Source organism: Aquarana catesbeiana, linkage group LG08, assembly GCF_042186555.1.
Source record: "Aquarana catesbeiana isolate 2022-GZ linkage group LG08, ASM4218655v1, whole genome shotgun sequence".
Classification (NCBI taxonomy): domain Eukaryota; kingdom Metazoa; phylum Chordata; class Amphibia; order Anura; family Ranidae; genus Aquarana; species Aquarana catesbeiana.
The window spans coordinates 296,099,707-296,120,767 of record NC_133331.1 but is presented as its reverse complement, the minus strand read 5'-3'; the positions used below and the strand labels follow the sequence as shown (position 1 = coordinate 296,120,767).

Sequence of the window (21,061 nt, the reverse complement as noted above, 5' to 3'; positions counted from 1 at the left end):
CGCAACCGTGCAATGTACACAGTTGCAGGGTAGTTGCAGTTCAGCCCCATTCACCCTGGGTATACCTCCAGTTGCAGCCACATGTGTACACCCCCAGCTGTTGTCTCTGCAGCTAAAGGGGAAGAATTTGGGGGTGGTAAAAACAGCTTAACCATGTGCTTTTACCACCCCTCCAACCCGACATGTGAACAAGCCCTTGGTTCACATCTGTGTTGCTGCATGCTGTGTGTAGTGCAGCCCATTCATTTCAATGGGCTTCCCTAACCACAAAAATTCAGGGAAGGAAATCCCCGACCTTTTTTTTTTTTAAATTGCACTGCACAAAAAGCACCCCACATTTTCCAATGTGTGAGGTACCATGAAGATTTAATGGTACCCCTAAAGAGCAGAGCATTTGTCTGTGTGTCAGGAACGAGTGCAATTTTGTGCATGTTCCGCGACACACATTAATGTGAACTAAGCCTTGGACTGGGGTGCCTCAAGACTGAAAATACTTTTTAAGTGTGCCCTGACTGGAAAAAGGTTGAGAAACACTGGGCTAGATGTTCATCATGGCTGGATGTAGAATTTGTGCATCTTATTTTTTAGTAAGTAGATCCCTGTGTTTCCTTCGTCAGGTCGTCTACTACAAATACCTGAGATCATATTCGTACAGTTAGACTTTGAAGAAACTATGTTAATTAGCCCAGCAATTGTAAACCAAACATTTTGTTTAAAATATAAAGTGATTTTACTGACCAATTGGATTTCTTCCTTTTACTGTTTACTGATTTTATGACTGCAATCTTGTTAAAACTTAAAGTTCTAAAAAAAAAAATGAAATAAGAAAAAAAAATGGTATGTGTGTGTGTCGGTGCAATGATTTCAAACTTGAGTACCTGAAAACGGCTCTTCGGTGACACTTTAACACCGTCCCGTCTGGCCTAGAGTAAAATGACGGCCTGGCAGGACATTCGCCATTCTGGGTGGACATCATATGACGTCCCCCCCCTGCAGAACGCACCTCCCACGGGCCACGCTGTGGAGCGATCTGTCACCCGCTGTGTCTGGTGACAGATCAGGGTACCAACTCGCTGCCGGTACCATGTGATCGCTGTGACCAAGCCCAGCAGATTTCATGACAATTGTACACACTTTCTGTTCATGCCATTCATTGTGTACTGTTGTGTTGATCTTTGTGATTGGTCACAGTGATCACATGGTACAGACAGGGCCAGTCAAAGAAATGGAGCAGAATGAACGATCAGGGTACCAACTCGCTGCCGGTACCATGTGATCGCTGTGACCAATCCCAGCAGATTTCATGACAATTGTACACACTTTCTGTTCATGCCATTCATTGTGTACTGTTGTGTTGATCTTTGTGGTTGGTCACAGTGATCACATGGTACAGACAGGGCCAGTCACAGAAATGGAGCAGAATAACAAATCAGTGTACCGATTCGCTGCCGGTACCATGTGATTGCTGTGACCAATCCCAGCAGATTACATGACAATTGTACACAACAGATGGTTTCTATTCATGTCATTCATTGTGTATTATTGTGTTGATCTCTGTGAATGGTCACAGTGATCACATGGTACAGACAGGGCCAGTCACGAAAATGGAGCAGAATAACAAATCAGTGTACCGATTTGCTGCCGGTACCATGTGATCGATTTGACCAATCCCAGCAGATTACATAAAAATTGTACACAATGGATGGTTTCTATTCGTGCCATTCATTGTATACTATTGTGTTGATCTCTGTGATTGGTCACAGTAATCACATGGTACAGACAGGGCCAATCACAGCTCATCTGTACCATGTGATTAGGTGTGGTCAATTACAGCTACCCTGTTTCCCCGAAAATAAGACCTAGCGTGATTGTCGGTGATGGCTGCAATATAAGCCCTACCCCCCAAATAAGCCCTAGTTAAAGTCCTTGTAGGTCTTATTTTCAGGGTAGGGCTTCTTTTCGGGAGAAATAGGGTAGAGCTTATTTGGGGGGTAGGGCTTATATTGCAGCCATCACCGACAATCACGCTAGGTCTTATTTTCGGGGAAACAGGGTAATAACAATAGTAAACTCAGACTGAATAAGTTTCATTCAGAAAAATGGTTGTTTATAACAGTAACATTCAAATGGTATAAGCAATCATAGGGTGTAATGGAAAAAAAAAGTCCTACATTGCTCTGGTCACAGTATGGTCAAAATAAAATAAAATCATAAAAAAGAAAAAAAAGTGTAATGAAAAAGTGAACAAATGTTTTTTTTATTTTTCATATAACACCAGTCAGTGTCCCCGATCACCACCACACCAGTTATATTGCATTATGATGCTATATTGCACTGGTCACAGCATGTAAAAAAAAAATTGTGAAGAAATTTCTTTTTTTTTAAATCCCTTTGTTTTCCAAAAACAATATTTAAAAAAATTGAAAAATAATTATTAAATTATTATTATTTTGTTTTATTTTTTTATGTGTTGTCACCAGTGTCCCTGATCACCTCCACGCCAGTTATATTGTATCATGATGCTGTATTGGGAATTCCACCTGCTCGTAAACACGCCTGTTTTGTGACATGCCCACCGGGTGGAACTAAACTTTGGCAATGCTGCAGCGGAGGACCGTCAACAAGTACCTGTGTGAGCATGGCACAACCACAGGCTGAGGCCCGGCTTGGCTTTTTTTTCCCCCACGCCAATGGCTGCTGATAAAGGATGCATGCACTGTACTGTCACTATTTGAGGAGGCCACAAGGACGGTGAGCCGTGACAATGCATGCATCAGTGACACAATCCCTGTTGTGTTCCTGCTGGAGCAGACTCTGTGTGGCATTATGGACAGGGCACTCGAGGCAGAGCAACGGGAGGAAGAGGAGGACTTACTTTCCTCTCAAGGCCCTTTTTATGCAGACACAATTCTTGTGACAACACAGCTATCAAGCCGCTGATGCCGATTTCACCAATTAAGTGTTTTCTGGATCTGGACTGCCCAGCTTTGATTTTATCTGGAAGACATTTTTTGGTATAGGTTTCATGGGCACAATTAACACCCTAGGACCAATTTTTCCACACCTGTTTGACATTTGCATATCATTTACATTTTTTACAGCAAGGCCAATTCTTGCTTCCATCAAGAGTACCTCTATAGGGTGTGAAGGCACCACCAACACCCAAAGCCAAATTTTTTCCACCCCTGTTACTTCTTTCCAAAGTCTGCCAAATAGACACCAGAATTTATCCCAAAAAATCTCTACTCTTGTTCCGAGTGCACTACATTGTGACCTCATCATGCAGACTGACTCCCCAGCTTTTGTTTATAAAATAAAGAACGCTTGCCTTTATAAATGTCATTTTTGCTGCAGTAGGTTCTATACATGGTACAGATCTGCCACTTTACAGATAGACTAAGGGAGACCCCCCAGGCACTTTATTTAAATACATTTTTCATTTCTATTGTTTCACTTTAAGCATCAATAAAATCACTGCTCCTTTAAAAAACTTTTTTTTCATTGATACATGTCCCCCGGGACGTACCTGGACCTCCATAACCATTGTATGCCCAATTACTTGCATCGAAGTAAAATTGGGCACGTTTAATTGTTTTAGTTTGGGTCCCATAGACTTCAATGTGGTTCGTTATTCAACTCTGAACTTTCACGCTGTTCGAGAGTTATGGCGCGAACCAAACTGGGGGAGTGTTCAGCCCATTTCTAATGGTGATCATATCCCCCCTTATGTATTTATACATGAAGATCATATCCCCCTTATGTATTTATACATGGAGATCATATCCCTCCTTATGTATTTATACATGGAGATCATATCCCTCCTTATGTATTTATACATGAAGATCATATCCCCCTTATGTATTTATACATGGAGATCATATCCCTCCTTATGTATTTATACATGGAGATCATATCCCTCCTTATGTATTTATACAGAATTGGCCTTGCTGTAAAAAAAATGTAAATGATATGCAATTGTCAAACAGGTGTGGAAAAATTGGTCCTTGGGTGTTAATTGTGCCCATGAAAGCTACACCAAAAAAGTCAGCCCTCTGCTGCATGTGAAGCCTCTGCAGCATTGCCATAGTTTAGTTCCACCCGGTGGGCATGTCACAAAACAGGCGGTTTACAGGCAGGTGGAATTCCCGCTGAATTTCAGCCAACCGGGCACTGGCTGTGTATGACCGTCTGAAATGGCTACAGACTCTTTTAGCCGGCTTTAGCAGATCTTCCAACCCTGGGTAACCGTTTAAGAAATGCTGCACCACCAAATTGAGGACATGTGCCAGGTAATGTACACGTGTCAGCTTTCCCTGTCTGAGGGCGGACAGGAGGTTAGTGGCATTATCACACACCACCATTCCTGGCTCAAGCTGGCGTTGGCATGAACCACCTCTGGGCCTGCCCCTGCAGAGCTGATGGAATCTCTGCTCCGGTGTGCCTCCTGTCCCTTAGACACACCAGCTGAACCTTTTAGCCTGACTCATTGAATAGTCCATTGAATGCTTAAGGGGTACTTGTAGTTCATAGGACAATTCAGCAGAGGAGGGGGTGGAGCTGACAAATCTCACATCACTACCACCAGCTGTATGGAGATGTGGCAGCAAAACAAGCTGCAGCACTGAGCCCTGTCCTGCATTCTTCTGAGTTGCAAGCAGAGTTTCTCAGTGTGCTGTGAACAAAATATTTCGTCCCTGACCATTCTTGCTGGACCACATGTCAGCAGTAACATAGACCATGCAGCTAACTGTCTTGCCCAACAATGCCACAACATTGCCTTCCACGTGAAGGTACAGAGCTGGAATGGGATTATGTGAAAAGAAATAGTGACTGGGAACCTGCCATTGTGGTACAGCACATTCTGCAAATTCACAGAAGGTGGCAGGAGTTGTAAAGCCAGCAGCTTTGACAAGCTTGCATTTAGGCACTGGGCATGTGGGTGGCAGTGACTTTTTTTTTTTTTTCACTGCAGCAGATGGAGCAGAGAAATTTGCCGGCTATAGTCTACAGCTGATGGTGTGCTGCTGGAAGATGTGTTGCAAGGACCTGTTACACTGTGCGCTATACTATCATCCCTGTCAGTGGAGGCTGCTCAGAGGTCATGATACCTGAAAGGTAAGGAGTGAGGAGGAGCAGAATTGTGTCCCTTTTGAGTGGCTTTCAGGTGCTCTTGCCAATGGTGGTGGGAGGTTAAATGCCTTGTCAAGCATGTAGTACTCAAATGTTTTTGCGATGCTTGATCTGCTTGAGGCAAAGTTTGCAAATTGCAACAGTGTGATCGGCTGCACATGTACTAAAAAAGGCCCAGACAGCTGAGCTGTGGGAAGTGGGCCGGGAGATAACATCTCCACAATGTGATGGAATAGGGTGGCTGCTCTCTACTCTTCCATGATGGCTGCCTCATTGGGGTTGTGCCTCACCCTCACTTTCCTCCTCTGCTCTATCAGGCACCCAAGTTGAGTCTGTGACTTTATCATCATCATCATCTCCTCCATCCTCATTACCACTGGAGACAACTTGGCAATAAGCTGTGGCTGGAGGTACATGACTGCCAATTTGTGTACCAGTGTTCTCCCCTCTCTGTAGGCTCATGTTCTTACCTTCCTCAACCTCAGAACCAACATCTGAATCAAGTAATGGCTGGGCATCGTCAAGGTTCAAGTGGCTGACACTGTGTTCAAATAACTCAGCTGAAGCCTCCATGCCTGATGATGGCGCTATGGCAGGAATAGCTGTGGACAAGGAGGCAGAATAAGCCACTCTGGCAGCTGCAATGAACTGCACACTAGTTTCTGCTTGGGTGACGGAGGATGAGGACGGTTTAGTAAGCCAGTCCACCACCTCCTCTGCATGCTGTGGCTGGTGAACACAGGCAACATCACTAAACAGAGGAAATGATGCCCTGCCTGAGGACTGACCACGTCCACCTTTGCCTGTGGACACCTACGCTGCTGGACCCCTCACAGAGTCATGGGAATGTCTGCCTCTCCTTGTTGTCCTCCCAGACTACCTATAGAAGTCTCGGAGTCTGCCAATTAACATTGCATCTACCTAAAGGTGTCCTGGCCCTAACACTCTCTCCCACAGTTCTGTTTAAGAGACAATAAATCTCTTTGCATTCAAAAAGTGTCTGGCGCCCACCTGTTCATCTTGCATTACACCCACCATGCCTTGTAACCCACTCTGTCAGCTGTCCCTAACTCTGGAGGTCACCATTAGGCCTCAGGGGCCCCGGGACTTTGCTACATATGCATCTGATGGAAATGGCGTGGAACGCTGTGCTCATCACATCCTTTTGTAATGGACCTATGATGCTCACCAACCTTAGTTCACAAAGTGCGTATAGTGCATTCTACGTATAGGAGGTTGCATGGGCACCGTAGAACATAGATAACAAAATCAGTCGAACAGGTGATTAACTGTTTGACCTGAAAAGTGTTACCCTTGTTGGTAGTGATGACAGAGCGACCATGTGTTATGAATTGACAGGTAAGGCACCCCCTTTTGCGACATTGGAAGATGCCTGTCCTGCTATCACAATATGACCTAATGTCAGAAGCCTTTTGTTGGGGATTTGTAGCTTACTTGGACCTAGGATGTTCTTGATTGTGCGTGCTTTCCTGAAAGTTATTTGAGGGGTAGGGGACAATGTGGGGGCTGGACGCCTTAAGAGTTCCCTTCACTGGAACCAAGGGGCCAAGCCCAATCCCTCCTCCACCAAATGGCACCTTCGCTGCCATTGTGCTCTTGCTGGGTGTCCAGTGTGCTCCTGTTCCTTTAAGGGGGCTTGGGCTGCCACCAGGCTCACCTGCCCCACATCTATCCATTCCATGCATGTGCTTCCACTGTGGAGACACTTATAAATTTGTTGTGTTAGGACTGCAAGCAACACAGGGTGCTGTGACGAGGCCTTGCAGCTTTCACATGCGTTTGCAAATGTGTGCTAACTAAACCCCTGCTTTTAACAGACGGTTTGACGGGTAATTTGGTTGGTCAGCAGACTGGTTGGTGAGTTGAGCTATGGAATTGTTTTTGTCTTATACCAAATGATTTGGACCAGTGCACAAAGCAAGGTCCATAAAGACATGGATGAGCGAGTTTCGGGTGGAGGAACTTGACTGGCCTGCACAGTCCTGACCTCAACCCGATAGAACACCTTTGGGATGAATTTGAGTGGAGACCAAGAGCCAAGCTTTCTCGTCCAAGTTCTAACATCAGTGCCTGCTGACCTCACAAATGCGCTTCTGGAAGAATGGTCAAACATTCCCATAGACACCCTCCTAAACCTTGTGGACAGAAGAGTTGAAGCTGTTATAGTTGCAAAGGGCGGGCCAACTCCATATTGAACCCTACGGACTAAGACTGGGATGCCATTAAAGTTCATGTGCGTGTAAAGGCAGGCGTCCCAATACTTTTGGTAATATATTGTATACATTTCTTTTTCACTAGTGTGTAAGCCTTATAGTCAAGTATCTCCATTTAGCAAGTCCACACCAGGTCCAGCTATGGCCCAACACATAGAAAACAAAATGATTATTAATGGTTATGTTTGAGAAAAATGTAAGTCTTTGAACATTTCTGCTTCTTTATATAAGTCCATTGCCATCGTATGGATTAGGATGGATTAGTTATGAATGTAATTCCCCACAAAGGATATTTAAGGGGAAAATATAACAAGAAAACAGAAAACATTTAAAATGCTAAACAGGTAGACCAAGACCGTGTTCACACTACAAGATGTTTCTCGGGGCTGCAGTTCCTCTGAGCTCCACAAGGTGGTGATCTTCTCACTTCTGCCCAGACAGGAAGTCTCTATGGAAGACAGGAAGTGATGTCAGGTATAAATAGAAAGTTCCGGGTGAGAGGTGAGTCGGGAAGAAGTAGAGAGAAGACATTGCTGGAAGTTTCAGTAGAGGAGGTAATAAGATCTTATTTTCTATTTACACCCAGTAACCCCCCGTCATGTCCGTCCTCTTCCTCCATAGTCACTGTTAGCTGTCATTCACAGTGAGTAGTCGCTGGAAATGGATCGTGTTGCCGGATAGACATGTGCGCCGACAATAAATTCGTTATGTTTAGTATTAGAATTAATTTGTAATTTGTGTCCGAAAGTCAATTTGGATTCGTACGAAATACGGCAACTTTTCGTAACAATTACGAATGTTCGTTATGATGAATTTATCATTATAAGAGGTTCCCACCATCCCTGTGCTGAGTTCCCGGGTCTGTACACCCGCTGTGCCCATTATGAGGGGTTCCCACCATCCCTGTGCTGAGTTCCCAGGTCTGTACACCCGCTGTGCCCATTATGAGGGGTTCCCACCATCCCTGTGCTGAGTTCCTGGGTCTGTACACCCGCTGTGCCCATTATGAGGGGTTCCCACCATCCCTGTGCTGAGTTCCTGGGTCTGTACACCCGCTGTGCCCATTATGAGGGGTTCTCACCATCCCTGTGCTGAGTTCCTGGGTCTGTACACCCGCTGTGCCCATTATGAGGGGTTCCCACCATCCCTGTGCTGAGTTCCTGGGTCTGTACACCTGCTGTGCCCATTATGAGGGGTTCTCACCATCCCTGTGCTGAGTTCCCGGGTCTGTACACCCGCAGTGCCCATTATGAGGGGTTCTCACCATCCCTGTGCTGAGTTCCCGGGTCTGTACACCCGCTGTGCCCATTATGAGGGGTTCCCACCATCCCTATGCTGAGTTCCCGGGTCTGTACACCCGCCGTGCCCATTATGAGGGGCTCCCGCCATCCCTGTGCTGAGTTCCCGGGTCTGTACACCCGCTGTGCCCATTATGAGGGGTTCCCACCATCCCTATGCTGAGTTCCCGGGTCTGTACACCCGCCGTGCCCATTATGAGGGGCTCCCGCCATCCCTGTGCTGAGTTCCCGGGTCTGAGTGTACATCTGCTGTGCCCATTATGAGGGGTTCCCACCATCCCTGTGCTGAGTTCCCGGGTCTGTACACCCGCTGTTTTTTTGGATTTCCCCTTGATATTTATCAAAGAAAAGGGTCCGGTATATAATTTTTACACATCTTTTTTTTTTTTGGTGGAAGTCCCATATTATGTCTATAGTAGACCCTTATTTTGGATAAGGGTCCAGTATGGATCAAAGAATCCCAGGCCGCTTTGTTCACGAACTGGACTGAAACCGGGTACATTTGGCTCCTCACTATCGTTCACTGTCACCAGCTTCAAAACGCTGCCATCATGGCGACTTTCAGACCCCCCAATGGGCATTAGGGACACCCTGTGACATTTGCAGCTTCTGACACTACATTTAGGTCTGTTGGTGCTTCATACAAACATATCTGTCCCCAAAAAGCTTTTGTCTGATATAAAAAAAAAATTGAAATATTTTGCGACTACTACAGTAACCCAACCTGCCTGTCCCAATTCCCCCTGGGGGGCAGCCTGCTTAAAAACCCCTTATATCCCCCTCCTAACATTGTACAACCAATACAGCCCAGATAATTCCCCACTATCCGTCTACAAAACTCGCAGAGATCTCATGACCACATCAATGAGGATGGAGGAGGACCGGAGTCACATGACTGAGGAGATACTAAACCTCACCCTGGAGATCATCTACCTGCTGACCGGAGAGGTGAGGAGGATTCTGGGAGGTCACATGACATCACTCTTATCTCTATTAATAAAACACAGACCTGACCGGAGAGGTGAGGAGGATTCTGGGAGGTCACATGACATCACTCTTATCTCTATTAATAAAACACAGACCTGACCGGAGAGGTGAGGAGGATTCTGGGAGGTCACATGACATCACTCTTATCTCTATTAATAAAACACAGACCTGACCGGAGAGGTGAGGAGGATTCTGGGAGGTCACATGACATCACTCTTATCTCTATTAATAAAACACAGACCTGACCGGAGAGGTGAGGGGGATTCTGGGAGGTCACATGACATCACTCTTATCTCTATTAATAAAACACAGACCTGACCGGAGAGGTGAGGAGGATTCTGGGAGGTCACATGACATCACTCTTATCTCTATTAATAAAACACAGACCTGACCGGAGAGGTGAGGAGGATTCTGGGAGGTCACATGACATCACTCTTATCTCTATTAATAAAACACAGACCTGACCTGAGAGGTGAGGAGGATTCTGGGAGGTCACATGACATCACTCTTATCTCTATTAATAAAACACAGACCTGACCGGAGAGGTGAGGAGGATTCTGGGAGGTCACATGACATCACTCTTATCTCTATTAATAAAACACAGACCTGACCGGAGAGGTGAGGAGGATTCTGGGAGGTCACATGACATCACTCTTATCTCTATTAATAAAACACAGACCTGACCGGAGAGGTGAGGAGGATTCTGGGACTCTAACATGATATTCCTATTGGTTCCTCAATACAGAGATTTCCTCTTGTGAAGTCAGGTGATCATATGACCATCACAGTGCCTCCATGTGACTCCCTAAAACCTGAGAGACACAACATGGAGAAGATTCTAGAAGTCACCAAGAAGATGATGGAGCTGCTGACAGGAGAGGTGAGGAGGATTCTGGGAATTCTGGGACATTTCCGGTAACAGACAAGGGATGTGTCTGGATGGTGACTGTATCATTGTGTGTGTCAGGTTCCTATAAGGTGTCAGGATGTCACTGTCTATTTCTCCATGGAGGAGTGGGAGTATTTAGAAGGACACAAGGATCTCTACAAGGACGTCATGATGGACAATCAGCCGCCCCTCACATCACCGGGTAAGAGGAGACTTTATTGTAAAGGAGAGAGCAGTACGGAGGGTCCACCTAGATCCCCCATCATCTGATAAACACATAGAAACAATGTATTCAGTCAGTGTGTGTGTTTCCTACAGATGGATCCAGTAATGGGAACCCACCAGAGAGATGTCCCCGTCCTCTGTATTCCCGGGATTCCACGCAGGAAGGTCACACCATCCCTCACTGTTACAAGGTTGGTGGGACGGAGATTATAAAACACAGACTTATTGAGATGATGTGTGGATTTCTTATGTGATATCACAATATTAAAGCTTATATGTTACAGATGATATTCTCTCTCATTTTCTTGGTTTAGAGTGGAGATCCAATCGATATAGAATTTGAGGTTAAATCAGAAGAAGAAGAGAGGTATGTGAGGGATGATCAGCAGTCTATGGAGGAGGATGGAATAACGGGGACATTTATAGAGGAGGACACTCCTACAGAGATCAGCACAGGTGGGTCATTAACACTAAATACATTCCTCCACCCATACTGCTCACTGATTGGTCCAGAGTAGGGCGGGGACTGGGTGATATCAGCCTGTAATCCCCTGGTCACTTTCCTGAGCTGTGTTCCCCGTCCTGTATTCCTGTATTTCTCTCCGATAATCTTCCTTCTCTGTGCTGCAGACACAATTTATGTATCTAGACTGGATTTATGGAGATTCTGGGGTTCAGCTGGCAGCAAAATGTTGATTTTTACCATAGGCCTTACTCAACCTAGGCACCTGGGGTATGTAGCTTAGGTGTTTTGCTCCATACCTAGTTTAGCAAGATCTCTGACAGAGCAATTCTCCCTACAACTGAACTCAAGTATACAGTACATTTAATCTACCACCTATAAACTGAATGCCTATAATGAGTCCTGACACTGTATCATTTATATTGTACATTACATACTCCTGACTTCTGCTCTCTCCCCTCTACCCACTGCTATATATACAAATAATATGTATTCTCTTTTGTTACACCCATTTCCTACCAGCTGGACATTTTATATCTGATGATTTGATTGGAGCACAGACTTTTACATGTTGATAGTAATGTGATAATGAGGGAGGAGTCAGTAACCCAATAATGGTGGTCTTCAGGATCAGTCCAGTCTTCATCTTGGTTGGTCCCCCCCCCCCCATCCTCACTCTCTGACCTCTGGTGGGGCTCAGCCCCGCTGTTATTCATGACTAAATCATGGACTAAATAAGGAAGTGCAGGACTTCTTGTGTTGGGAAGATGGCAATGAGTGATAGAGGGGGAGGGGACACTCGTCCTATAATCTCCTCATCACTGTCACTCCTATAAAAGACAGTTCTCGTTGTTTCCTCACTCTCTGACTAAGGTCCATGAATAAAGAAATGAACTGGTAAGAGATCAGAGGACCCATTTACTAGTTACCTTGAGGGGGGAATTGTAAGATCCTCAGAGACAAAGCTGCCTGATGTGGGCGGAGTCCTGGTTTAGGGGAACCAATCAGCTCATGTCTAGTAATAATCTTTGTATTTCTATTTTAGTAGATGGACGGGAGATGAGGAAAACCTCAGAGGATTGTCTCACTTTGTCTCCAGACTGTAAAGTAGAAGATGAGGACATCACACAGTATAGTCCAGGAGAAAACCCGACTACCTCAAATGTCCATCCGGCACCACACAGTGTAGATGGACCATCGTATTCTTCTTATCCTGAGGAACCTCAGACTGTGAGGGACGGTGCCGGACCATCGTATTCCTCTTATCCTGAGGAACCTCAGACTGTGAGGGACGGTGCCGGACCATCGTATTCCTCTTATCCTGAGGAACCTCAGACTGTGAGGGACGGTGCCGGACCATCGTATTCCTCTTATCCTGAGGAACCTCAGACTGTGCGGGACGGTGCCGGACCATCGTATTCTTCTTATCCTGAGGAACCTCAGACTGTGAGGGACGGTGCCGGACCATCGTATTCCTCTTATCCTGAGGAACCTCAGACTGTGAGGGACGGTGTCGTCCTTCCAACAGATAAGAGGTTTCCCTGTCCTGAGTGCGGAAAGTTTTTCCGTTTTCCATCCGATCTTAATAGGCATAAAAGATCTCACACAGGTGAGAAGCCGTATTCCTGTCATGAGTGCAGGAAATGTTTTTCTCATCAGTCCAATCTTTATGAACATCAGAGATCACACACGGCGGAGAAACTACTTTTCTGTTCTGAGTGTGGGAAATGTTTCTCATTAAAGGGCAGTCTTACCATACATCAGAGATTGCACACGGGGGAGAAGCCGTATTTCTGTTCTGAGTGCGGGAAATGTTTTGTACAAAAATCAGTTCTTGTCAAACATCAGAGATCTCACACGGGGGAGAAGCCATATTCCTGTCCTGAGTGTGGGAAATGTTTTTCAGATAAGTCCAGTCTGAACAGTCATCAGAAATCTCACACGGGGGAGAAGCCGTATTCCTGTCCTGAGTGTGGGAAATGTTTTTCAAAGAAGTCCCATCTTTCCAGACATCAGAGATCTCACATGGGGGGGAAACACATTTCCTGTCCTGAGTGAGAGAATTGTTCCTCACTGAAGTCCTGTCTTCCTGGACATCAGGGGTCCCACACAACCCCCGAGGTGTATTAGTGAGTGCGGGAAATGTCTTGTATATGAATGTTGCTGGACATGTGGGGAAGAAGCACACCCTGATATACACCTCAGATATACTCCATGGCTGATCTTCATCATGTAAGAAACAGTTGATAAGGAGATCAGAGATCACCAAAGACATGGATGAAGTGTTGTACCGTGTTGGCCATTGATAGCAGGAGAAAAATAAAAAATTGAGTCATTACCTCTTATTGGCTGAGTACATTTTGTGGTGCAAACTCTTGCAAGAGGTCTGTTTTCTCAAGTCTTCTTCCAGGACGAAACACGTTAACCCCACCACTTAAAAGGCGGTCCTCTTGGCCTCCCCTTCAGTTTTCTTGTTTCCTCTGGAAGGGGGGTTAACATGTTTCCTGGAACTTATGTGATCCCTGGGTCTCATGGGCTGTGCTCCTGATACTCATTAGGGAAATTGTGCTTACCTTCTCCTGCCCAGAGCGATACCTCCTCCTGGGGGGTCGGGGTAGCGGGTGCTAATCTCAAGTCCTCAGTGCCTAGGGAAAGGCCAGGACCGCTGCCAATGTTCATAGGTCCCCCAGTCCAGTCCGGCCAGGAGCTGGATCTCGTTGGCCAGGGTGGTTAGCATACCCGCTGGCAGCCGTGCTGGCCATGTTGAGGGAAAGGCTGCTTGCTCGCCGCTTCCCGTGCACGTGAAGGGGGCGAAGATTCTGCGCTCTAAGCTGGTTAAGGGGAAGTGGCGGGCGCGTCGCTTCTGGGTCAGTTGACAGCAGCTGCTGATTCAGTTGACATCATGCTGGTTCCAGTCTCTGCAACAGGGGTTTTCCTGAGCGGCTGGTGTAGCAGTACGGGGACCCAGCAGAGGCTTTGCCGATCACCGCAAAGAGCGGGATGGATTCCTCTGCGGTACCTGCACAGGCAGCGGACGCAGGCTCTGGTGCCAGAACTTCACAGGTAAGCCTGGGGATCTGGTGTCCCTCAGAGTGGAGTTTTTTTTCCTCTCCCATGGGCTTAGTTGGGTTTTGGTGAGGGGCACCTTTCCTCTCTCATGCACTTGGGTGTGTTTTTAGAGAGCTTGGGTAGCTTGAGTCTCAACCTTCCAGTCTTTGTTTTCTGATTGCAGGACAAGGCCCAGGCCCAAGCGAAACTGTGCAGTTTGCGTGGCTAAATTGAGGTCATCTTGGAGTAAACCTCATTGCCGCACGTGTATAGATAGCTTAAGGATGATCCAGCTTATCATAAAATAATTACAAGATGAGCTAACGTCAATGTTTAGCTCATTCAGATCCATGATTGACAAGATGCAGCCCCCTTCTCAGGGTCTGTCTCCTGATAGGCCTGCGGTTTCTACTGGCGCTCCTCCGCAGAGTGCGGAAAGCGAAGGTCCAGTGGAGGAAGCTCATGAGCTCTCCTCATTCTTCCCAGGCAGATTCAGGATCAGAGGCAGAGCCCAAGGATAGCGAATCTGTCAAAGGCTCTAGGCACAAATTATCACTAGACGATGCCGATGATTTGTTAGCCACTTCAGCCCCAGAAGGATTTATCCCCCCCACCCTTAATGACCAGGCTATTTTTTGCGATACAGCACTGCGACGCTTTAACTGACAATTGCACGATCGTGCGATGTTGTACCCAAATAAAACTTTTTGTCCTTTTTTTCCCACAAATAGAGCTTTCTTTTGGTGGTATTTGTTGGTTTTTATTACGCTATAAAAAAAAGCACCAACTATGAAAAAAATATATATTTTTACTTTCTGCTATAATACATATGCAAAAAAAAAAAAAAAACCCATGTCGCTTTAGTTGTGCTTCAAAGCCTCCATAGAAGTCTGTGGCAAAGCTCGCTCGAAGCCCCATGAAGCCCCACCAAAGGCTCATTGAAGCCCCACCAAAGGCTCATCGAAGCCCCTCCAAAGCCTCATCAAAGCCCCACCAAAGGCTCATCGAAGCTCCACCAAAGGCTCACTAAATAAAATGGTTAGCTTACAGTCCTGTTTACACCTTGCTTTGCTTCAAAAATAAACCCCATGTCGCTTTAGTTGTGCTCCAAAGTGTCTTCAAAGCAACCATAGAAGTCTGGAAAAGCTCGCTTGAAGCCCCGCCAAAGCCTCATTGAAGCCCCACCAAAGGCTCATCGAAGCCCCACCAAAGGCTCATCGAAGCCCCACCAAAGGCTCATCGAAGTCCCACCAAAGGCTCATCGAAGCCCACCAAAGCCTCATCGAAGCCCACCAAAGCACCAAGCAAAATCAAGGTGTAAACAGGACTGTAAGCTAACCATTTTTATTTAGTGACAGGAACTTTGACTGGCGTTCAGAGAGCTTTAACAAAGCCTGTCCGAAGCCTTGTTTTGAAGCAAGTGTAAACTAGCCCTAAGGGCTCATGTACACTTGCTTCGGCTTCAACGCACATTAAGGGCTAATTTACACTTGCTTCAAAAACAGGCTTTGGACAGGCCTTGTTGAAGCTCTCTGAACGCCAGTCAAAGCCCCTGTCACTAAATAAAATAGTTAGCTTACAGTCCTGTTTACACTTTGCTTTGCTTCGGGTGTGCTTGCTTCAAAACATGGCTTCGGACAGGCTGTGTTAAAGCTCTCTGAACGCCAGTCAAAGCTCCTGTCACTAAATAAAATGGTTAGCTTACAGTCCTGTTTACACCTTGCTTTTGCTTTGCTTTGCTTCAGCTTCGCTTCAGAAATTATTTACCATGTCACTTTAGTTGTGCTTCAAAGCGTATTCAAAGCCTCCATAGAAGTCTATGGCAAAGCTCGCTTGAAGCCCCACCGAAGCCTCATCGAAGTCTCACCAAAGCCTCATCGAAGCCCCACCAAAGGCTCATCGAAGCCCCATTGAAGCCCCACCAAAGGCTCATCGAAGCTCCACCAAAGGCTCATTGAAGCTCCACCAAAGGCTCATCGAAGCCCCACCAAAGGCTCATCGAAGCTCCACCAAAGCCTCATCGAAGCTCCACCAAAGCCTCATCGAAGCCCCACCAAAGCACAAAGCAAAAGCAAGGTGTAAACAGGAGCTTCAATGAGCCTTTGGTGGAGCTTCGATGAGCCTTTGGTGGAGCTTCGATGAGCCTTTGGTGGGGCTTCGATGAGCCTTTGGTGGGGCTTCGATGAGCCTTTGGTGGGGCTTCGATGAGCCTTTGGTGGAGCTTCGATGAGCCTTTGGTGGGGCTTCAATGGGGCTTAGATGAGCATTTGGTGGGGATTTGATGAGGCTTTGGAGGGGCTTCAAGCGAGCTTTGCCATAGACTTCTATGGAGGCTTTGAAGATGCTTTAAAGCACAACTAAAGTGACATGGGGTATAATTTCTGAAGAAAAGCAAAGCAAAATCAAGGTGTAAACAGGACTGTAAAAAAGTGAAAAAAGAAAGCGAAATGTAATGAAAATTGAGGATTGCATGATGAAGTCTGACAAATAAAAAAATAGACTATAAAAAATGAAACATAAGAATGATCGTCAGTATGTGAATATATGGGTTTCAAGGAATGGTGGTACAAGACCATGTGAACACGTGTGATCAGAGGATGATAAATGGTCCAGAAATAAAGTATTAAAGGAGAAGTTGGCTGGGCTTCTCCTATAGGTCACAGGAGTCCATTTCATTTAGAACTCCTGTGACCCGTTTTCAGCAGAGAGCGGACTGACGTCACAGATGTCCGTCCAGGCACAGCGCCATCACGACCATGGATCTGGATCTGCCAGGTGCCTGGACTGATACCCGTCTCAACCCCTTCAGCGAGCTGCTCCCCCCCCCCCCCTTCACAGCCCAGCGCTCCAATGAGCGAGGAAGGAGAAGAGCAGAGAGCTGTGACTGACAGTCTACAGCTCTCTGCTCACGGAGCTCTGAAAACTGAGCGATCAGCGATGTTTGATCGCTAAGTTTTCAGTGTAGAGGTGGCGGGGGACAGGTGCAGCATAGGACCCATGCGGCATCCACCTAGGTAAGTATAAATGGGGGGAAAAAAAATAAAACCTTTACTTCTCTTTTAAGAATTTTCTAGGGGCTGCAATTCCTCTGAGCTCCACAAGATGGTGAGCTCACTTCTCCTCAGACAGGAAGTCTCTATGAAAGACAGGAAGTGAGGTCAGGAACAGAAAGGAAGTGATGTCAACTACAGACAGGAAGTAATGTCAGCTACAGACAAGGAAGTTCCATGAGGTATGTAGAAGAAAGCAGACATTATTATTGTTAATATTTAAGGTACTTATATAGCGCCGTCAATTTATGGAGCCAGTGTCATTTGATTTAAGTTAGATAGATTAGGCAGGACAGTCAGTCAGTTAGCTGCACTTACAGTGGATTGTGTATATATATATATGCAGCCCAAGTGTTGTGTGTGTGTGTATATATATATATATACGCACACACACTGTATTCAGTTTAGCTAGATCTGTTCTTGTTATTCTCTTCCTACTGATCCTATTAATACCACAGGCAGGCAGCTACAGTATTTACAGTTAGTGTAGTGCGTCCTCTGCACAGTGTTCAGCTAAAGCTACCTGAAGAAAATTGCTGGTGTTCTTCTGATCCTATTAGTACCACAGTCAGGCAGCTACAGTATTTACAGTTAGTGTAGTGCGTCCTTTGCAAAGTGTTCAGCTAAAGCTACCTGTAGAAGATTGGTGGTGTTTTTCTGATCCTATCACTACCGCAGGCAGCTACATTATTTACAAGTTAGTGTAGTGCGACCTCTGCACAGTGTTCAGCTAAAGCTACAAGTTAGTGTAGTGTGACCTCTGCAGTGTTCAGCTAAAGCTACAAGTTAGTGTAGTGCGACCTCTGCACAGTGTTCAGCTAAAGCTACAAGTTAGTGTAGTGCGACCTCTGCACAGTGTTCAGCTAAAGCTACAAGTTAGTGTAGTGCGACCTCTGCACAGTGCTCAGCTAAAGCTACAAGTTAGTGTAGTGCGACCTCTGCACAGTGTTCAGCTAAAGCTACAAGTTAGTGTAGTGTGACCTCTGCACAGTGTTCAAGCTAAAGCTACAAGTTAGTGTAGTGCGACCTCTGCACAGTGTTCAAGCTAAAGCTACCTATAGAAGGTTGGTTGTGTTTTCCTGATCCTACCACTACCGCAGGCAGCTACATTATTTAAACGTTAGTGTAGTGTGTCCTCTGCACAATGTTCAGCTAAAGCTATGAGTTAGTGTAGTGCGACCTCTGCACAGTGTTTAGCTAAAGCTACAAGTTAGTGTAGTGCGACCTCTGCACAGTGTTCAGCTAAAGCTACCTGTAGAAGATTGATGGTGTTCTCATACTAATAATACTACAGGCAGGCAGTTGATTTTGCTAGCTGCAGTGTGTATATATATATATATAATCTCCCAGCATAGTGCAGCTACATATCACTGCAGGCTATTAGTATGTCTGGAAGGCTAACAAGGAGAGGCAGACAGTCACAAGCCAATAAAAGAGGTCAAGCAGGCTCTGTGTCTAGAGGCAACAGTGCTGGTCGTGGAGACAGTGCATCCTCATCAGCACGTGGCCGTGGGACATGCTGGGCCTTTTTTTCGGCAGCTGGCCGTGTTGAGCCGCAACATGCAGAAGACTTGGTCGAGTGGATGACCAAGCCGTCCTCATCCTCCTCATCCTCTCTCACCCAGGCTCAGGGTACTTTGTCTGGCAAAGCAGCTGCCAACCTGGCCTCTTCCCTCGGCTCAATGGAATCAGTCGCTCCTTCCCTAGCCCCACCATGTCCTCCTGAGGAGTCCCCCAAACTGTTTGACCACATTGTTGGGTACATGCTTCAGGAGGATGCCCAGCGTTTTGAAGGCTCCGATGATGGTACTCCGCTAGAGGAAGGCAGTAACGTGACCCCAGACAGAGGGGGTGCCCAAGAAGGACAGCAATCTGGCAGTCATGTTGCCCCTGCTGCAGCATACTGCCAGGTTTGCTCCAGTGATGAGGAGGGAGGGGATGATGAGGTCACTGACTCCACGTGGGTGCCTGATAGGAGGAGGAGGAGGCACATCACCAACGAGGCAGGATGCCCTCCAGGGGCCACCTTAAGGGCAGCACACTGACTGCATCACACCCCAAAGCTCCACATGTGCAGGGCGCTGCTGTCTGCGCGTTATTCCAAAAGTTCTTTGGTGGGGGCCTTTTTTGAGACGAGTGCATTAGATCGCACCGCTGCTATTTGCAACATATGTCTCAAGCGTAGCCAAAACATCTCCCGCTTGGGCACCACATGCTTGACCAGACATATGTTGACCTGCCATGCAGTTCGTTGGCAAGCGTACCTTTAAAGACCGACACCAAAGAACAAAGAGGACCTCTCCTTGCTCCTCATCAGCTGAGATCTCCAACCCCACTATACCTTCAGTCCTCTCTGAGACCTGCGCTGAGAGGAATGAAGGTGTAGAATTAGGTGTGTCACAGCCAAGTAATTATGGGCAATCTGCTATCGGTACACCGACGTCAGATTGTACCAGGCAAATTTCCCTGCCCCAGCTGCTGCACCACAGAAAGAAGTTCGCTCCCAGCCATCCAAATGCCCAGCGGTTGAATGCTAGCTTGGCAAAATTGCTAGCACTTCAACTGCTACCTTTTCAGTTGGTAGACTCTGCCCCCTTCCGTGAGTTTGTGGAATGTGCGGTTCCTCAGTGGCAGGTACCCAAACGCCACTTTTTCTCACGGAAGGCGATTCCGGCTCTCTACCGGCATGTGGAAGGCAATGTCCATGCCTCGCTGGACAGGGCGGTCAGTGGTAAGGTGCATATTACCTCTGACTCATGGTCCAGCAGGCATGGGCAGGGACGTTACCTAAGTTTCAGAGCGCATTGGGTGACTTTGCTGGCAGCTGGGAAGGATGCAGGACAAGGTGCAGTAGTGTTGGAGTGTTGATTGGCTTCTCCGCTGCTATCGCTCTCACTGACACCAGCACTAAGATAGAGAGGGCCAACACCAAGATAGAGAACACTGACACCAACACCGAGATAGAAAACACTGACACCAACACCGAGATAGAGAGCGCCAAGACCAGCACCGAGATAGAGAGCGCTGACAGCAGCACCGATATAGAGAGCGCTTACACCAGCACCGAGACAGAGAACGCCGACACCAACACCGAGATAGAGAACGCCGACACCAACACCGAGATAGAGAATGCCGACACCAACACCGAGATAGAGAACGCCGACACCAACACCGAGATAGAGAACGCCGACACCAACACCGAGATAGAGAACGCCGACACCAACACCGAGATAGAGAACGCCGACACCAACACCGAGATAGAGAGCGCCGACACCAACACCGAGATAGAGAGCGCCAAGACCAGCACCGAGATAGAGAGCGCTGACACCAGCACCGAGATAGAGAGCGCTGACACCAGCACCGAGATAGAGAGCGCTGACAACAGTACTTTAAACCTTTTAATTATATGCAATTTATACAGTTTCATTTTTTTTCCAATTATGGGAGTGAGTGGGGCCTCATGTCTAGGCTGTGCCTAAGGCCTCACAGTGTTTAGAGCCTCCTCTGTCATTCACGGTGAGTAGTCGCTGGGAACGGATCGTGTTGGCGGTCAGCATTTTTTTTTCGGCGGGCATTGTTCATTATTATTGATGTCGATCTACATCGTTGGACGATTGATGAGGGATTTACCTCACTTAAGGACTGGTGATATAGTGTCAGTAATGTCTTTTTATATATACTATTTTATTTATCATATTTACATTATTTCTTTCTCAATGAGTATGTACCCCTTACAC

General features: G+C 46.6%; 3 protein-coding genes across 3 annotated transcripts in view; all 3 read left to right on the top strand.

Annotated features, from left to right (window-relative positions):
- Positions 1 to 21,061, top strand: part of LOC141106826 (uncharacterized) — a 559,651-nt gene that overhangs the window by 74,089 nt on the left and 464,501 nt on the right. The window lies entirely within an intron of this gene.
- The window catches only part of LOC141105470 (uncharacterized), a 205,504-nt gene that overhangs the window by 12,429 nt on the left and 172,014 nt on the right, over positions 1 to 21,061 (top strand). The gene's annotated exons all lie outside the window — the stretch shown is intronic.
- LOC141105472 (uncharacterized) overlaps positions 1 to 21,061 on the top strand; it is a 28,625-nt gene that overhangs the window by 3,485 nt on the left and 4,079 nt on the right. Inside the window, exon 2 of the mRNA XM_073595323.1 lies at positions 12,193 to 13,272. Within this exon, the coding sequence (XP_073451424.1) occupies positions 12,193 to 13,272 (1,080 nt within the window). The remainder of the gene's footprint in view (positions 1 to 12,192; positions 13,273 to 21,061) is intronic.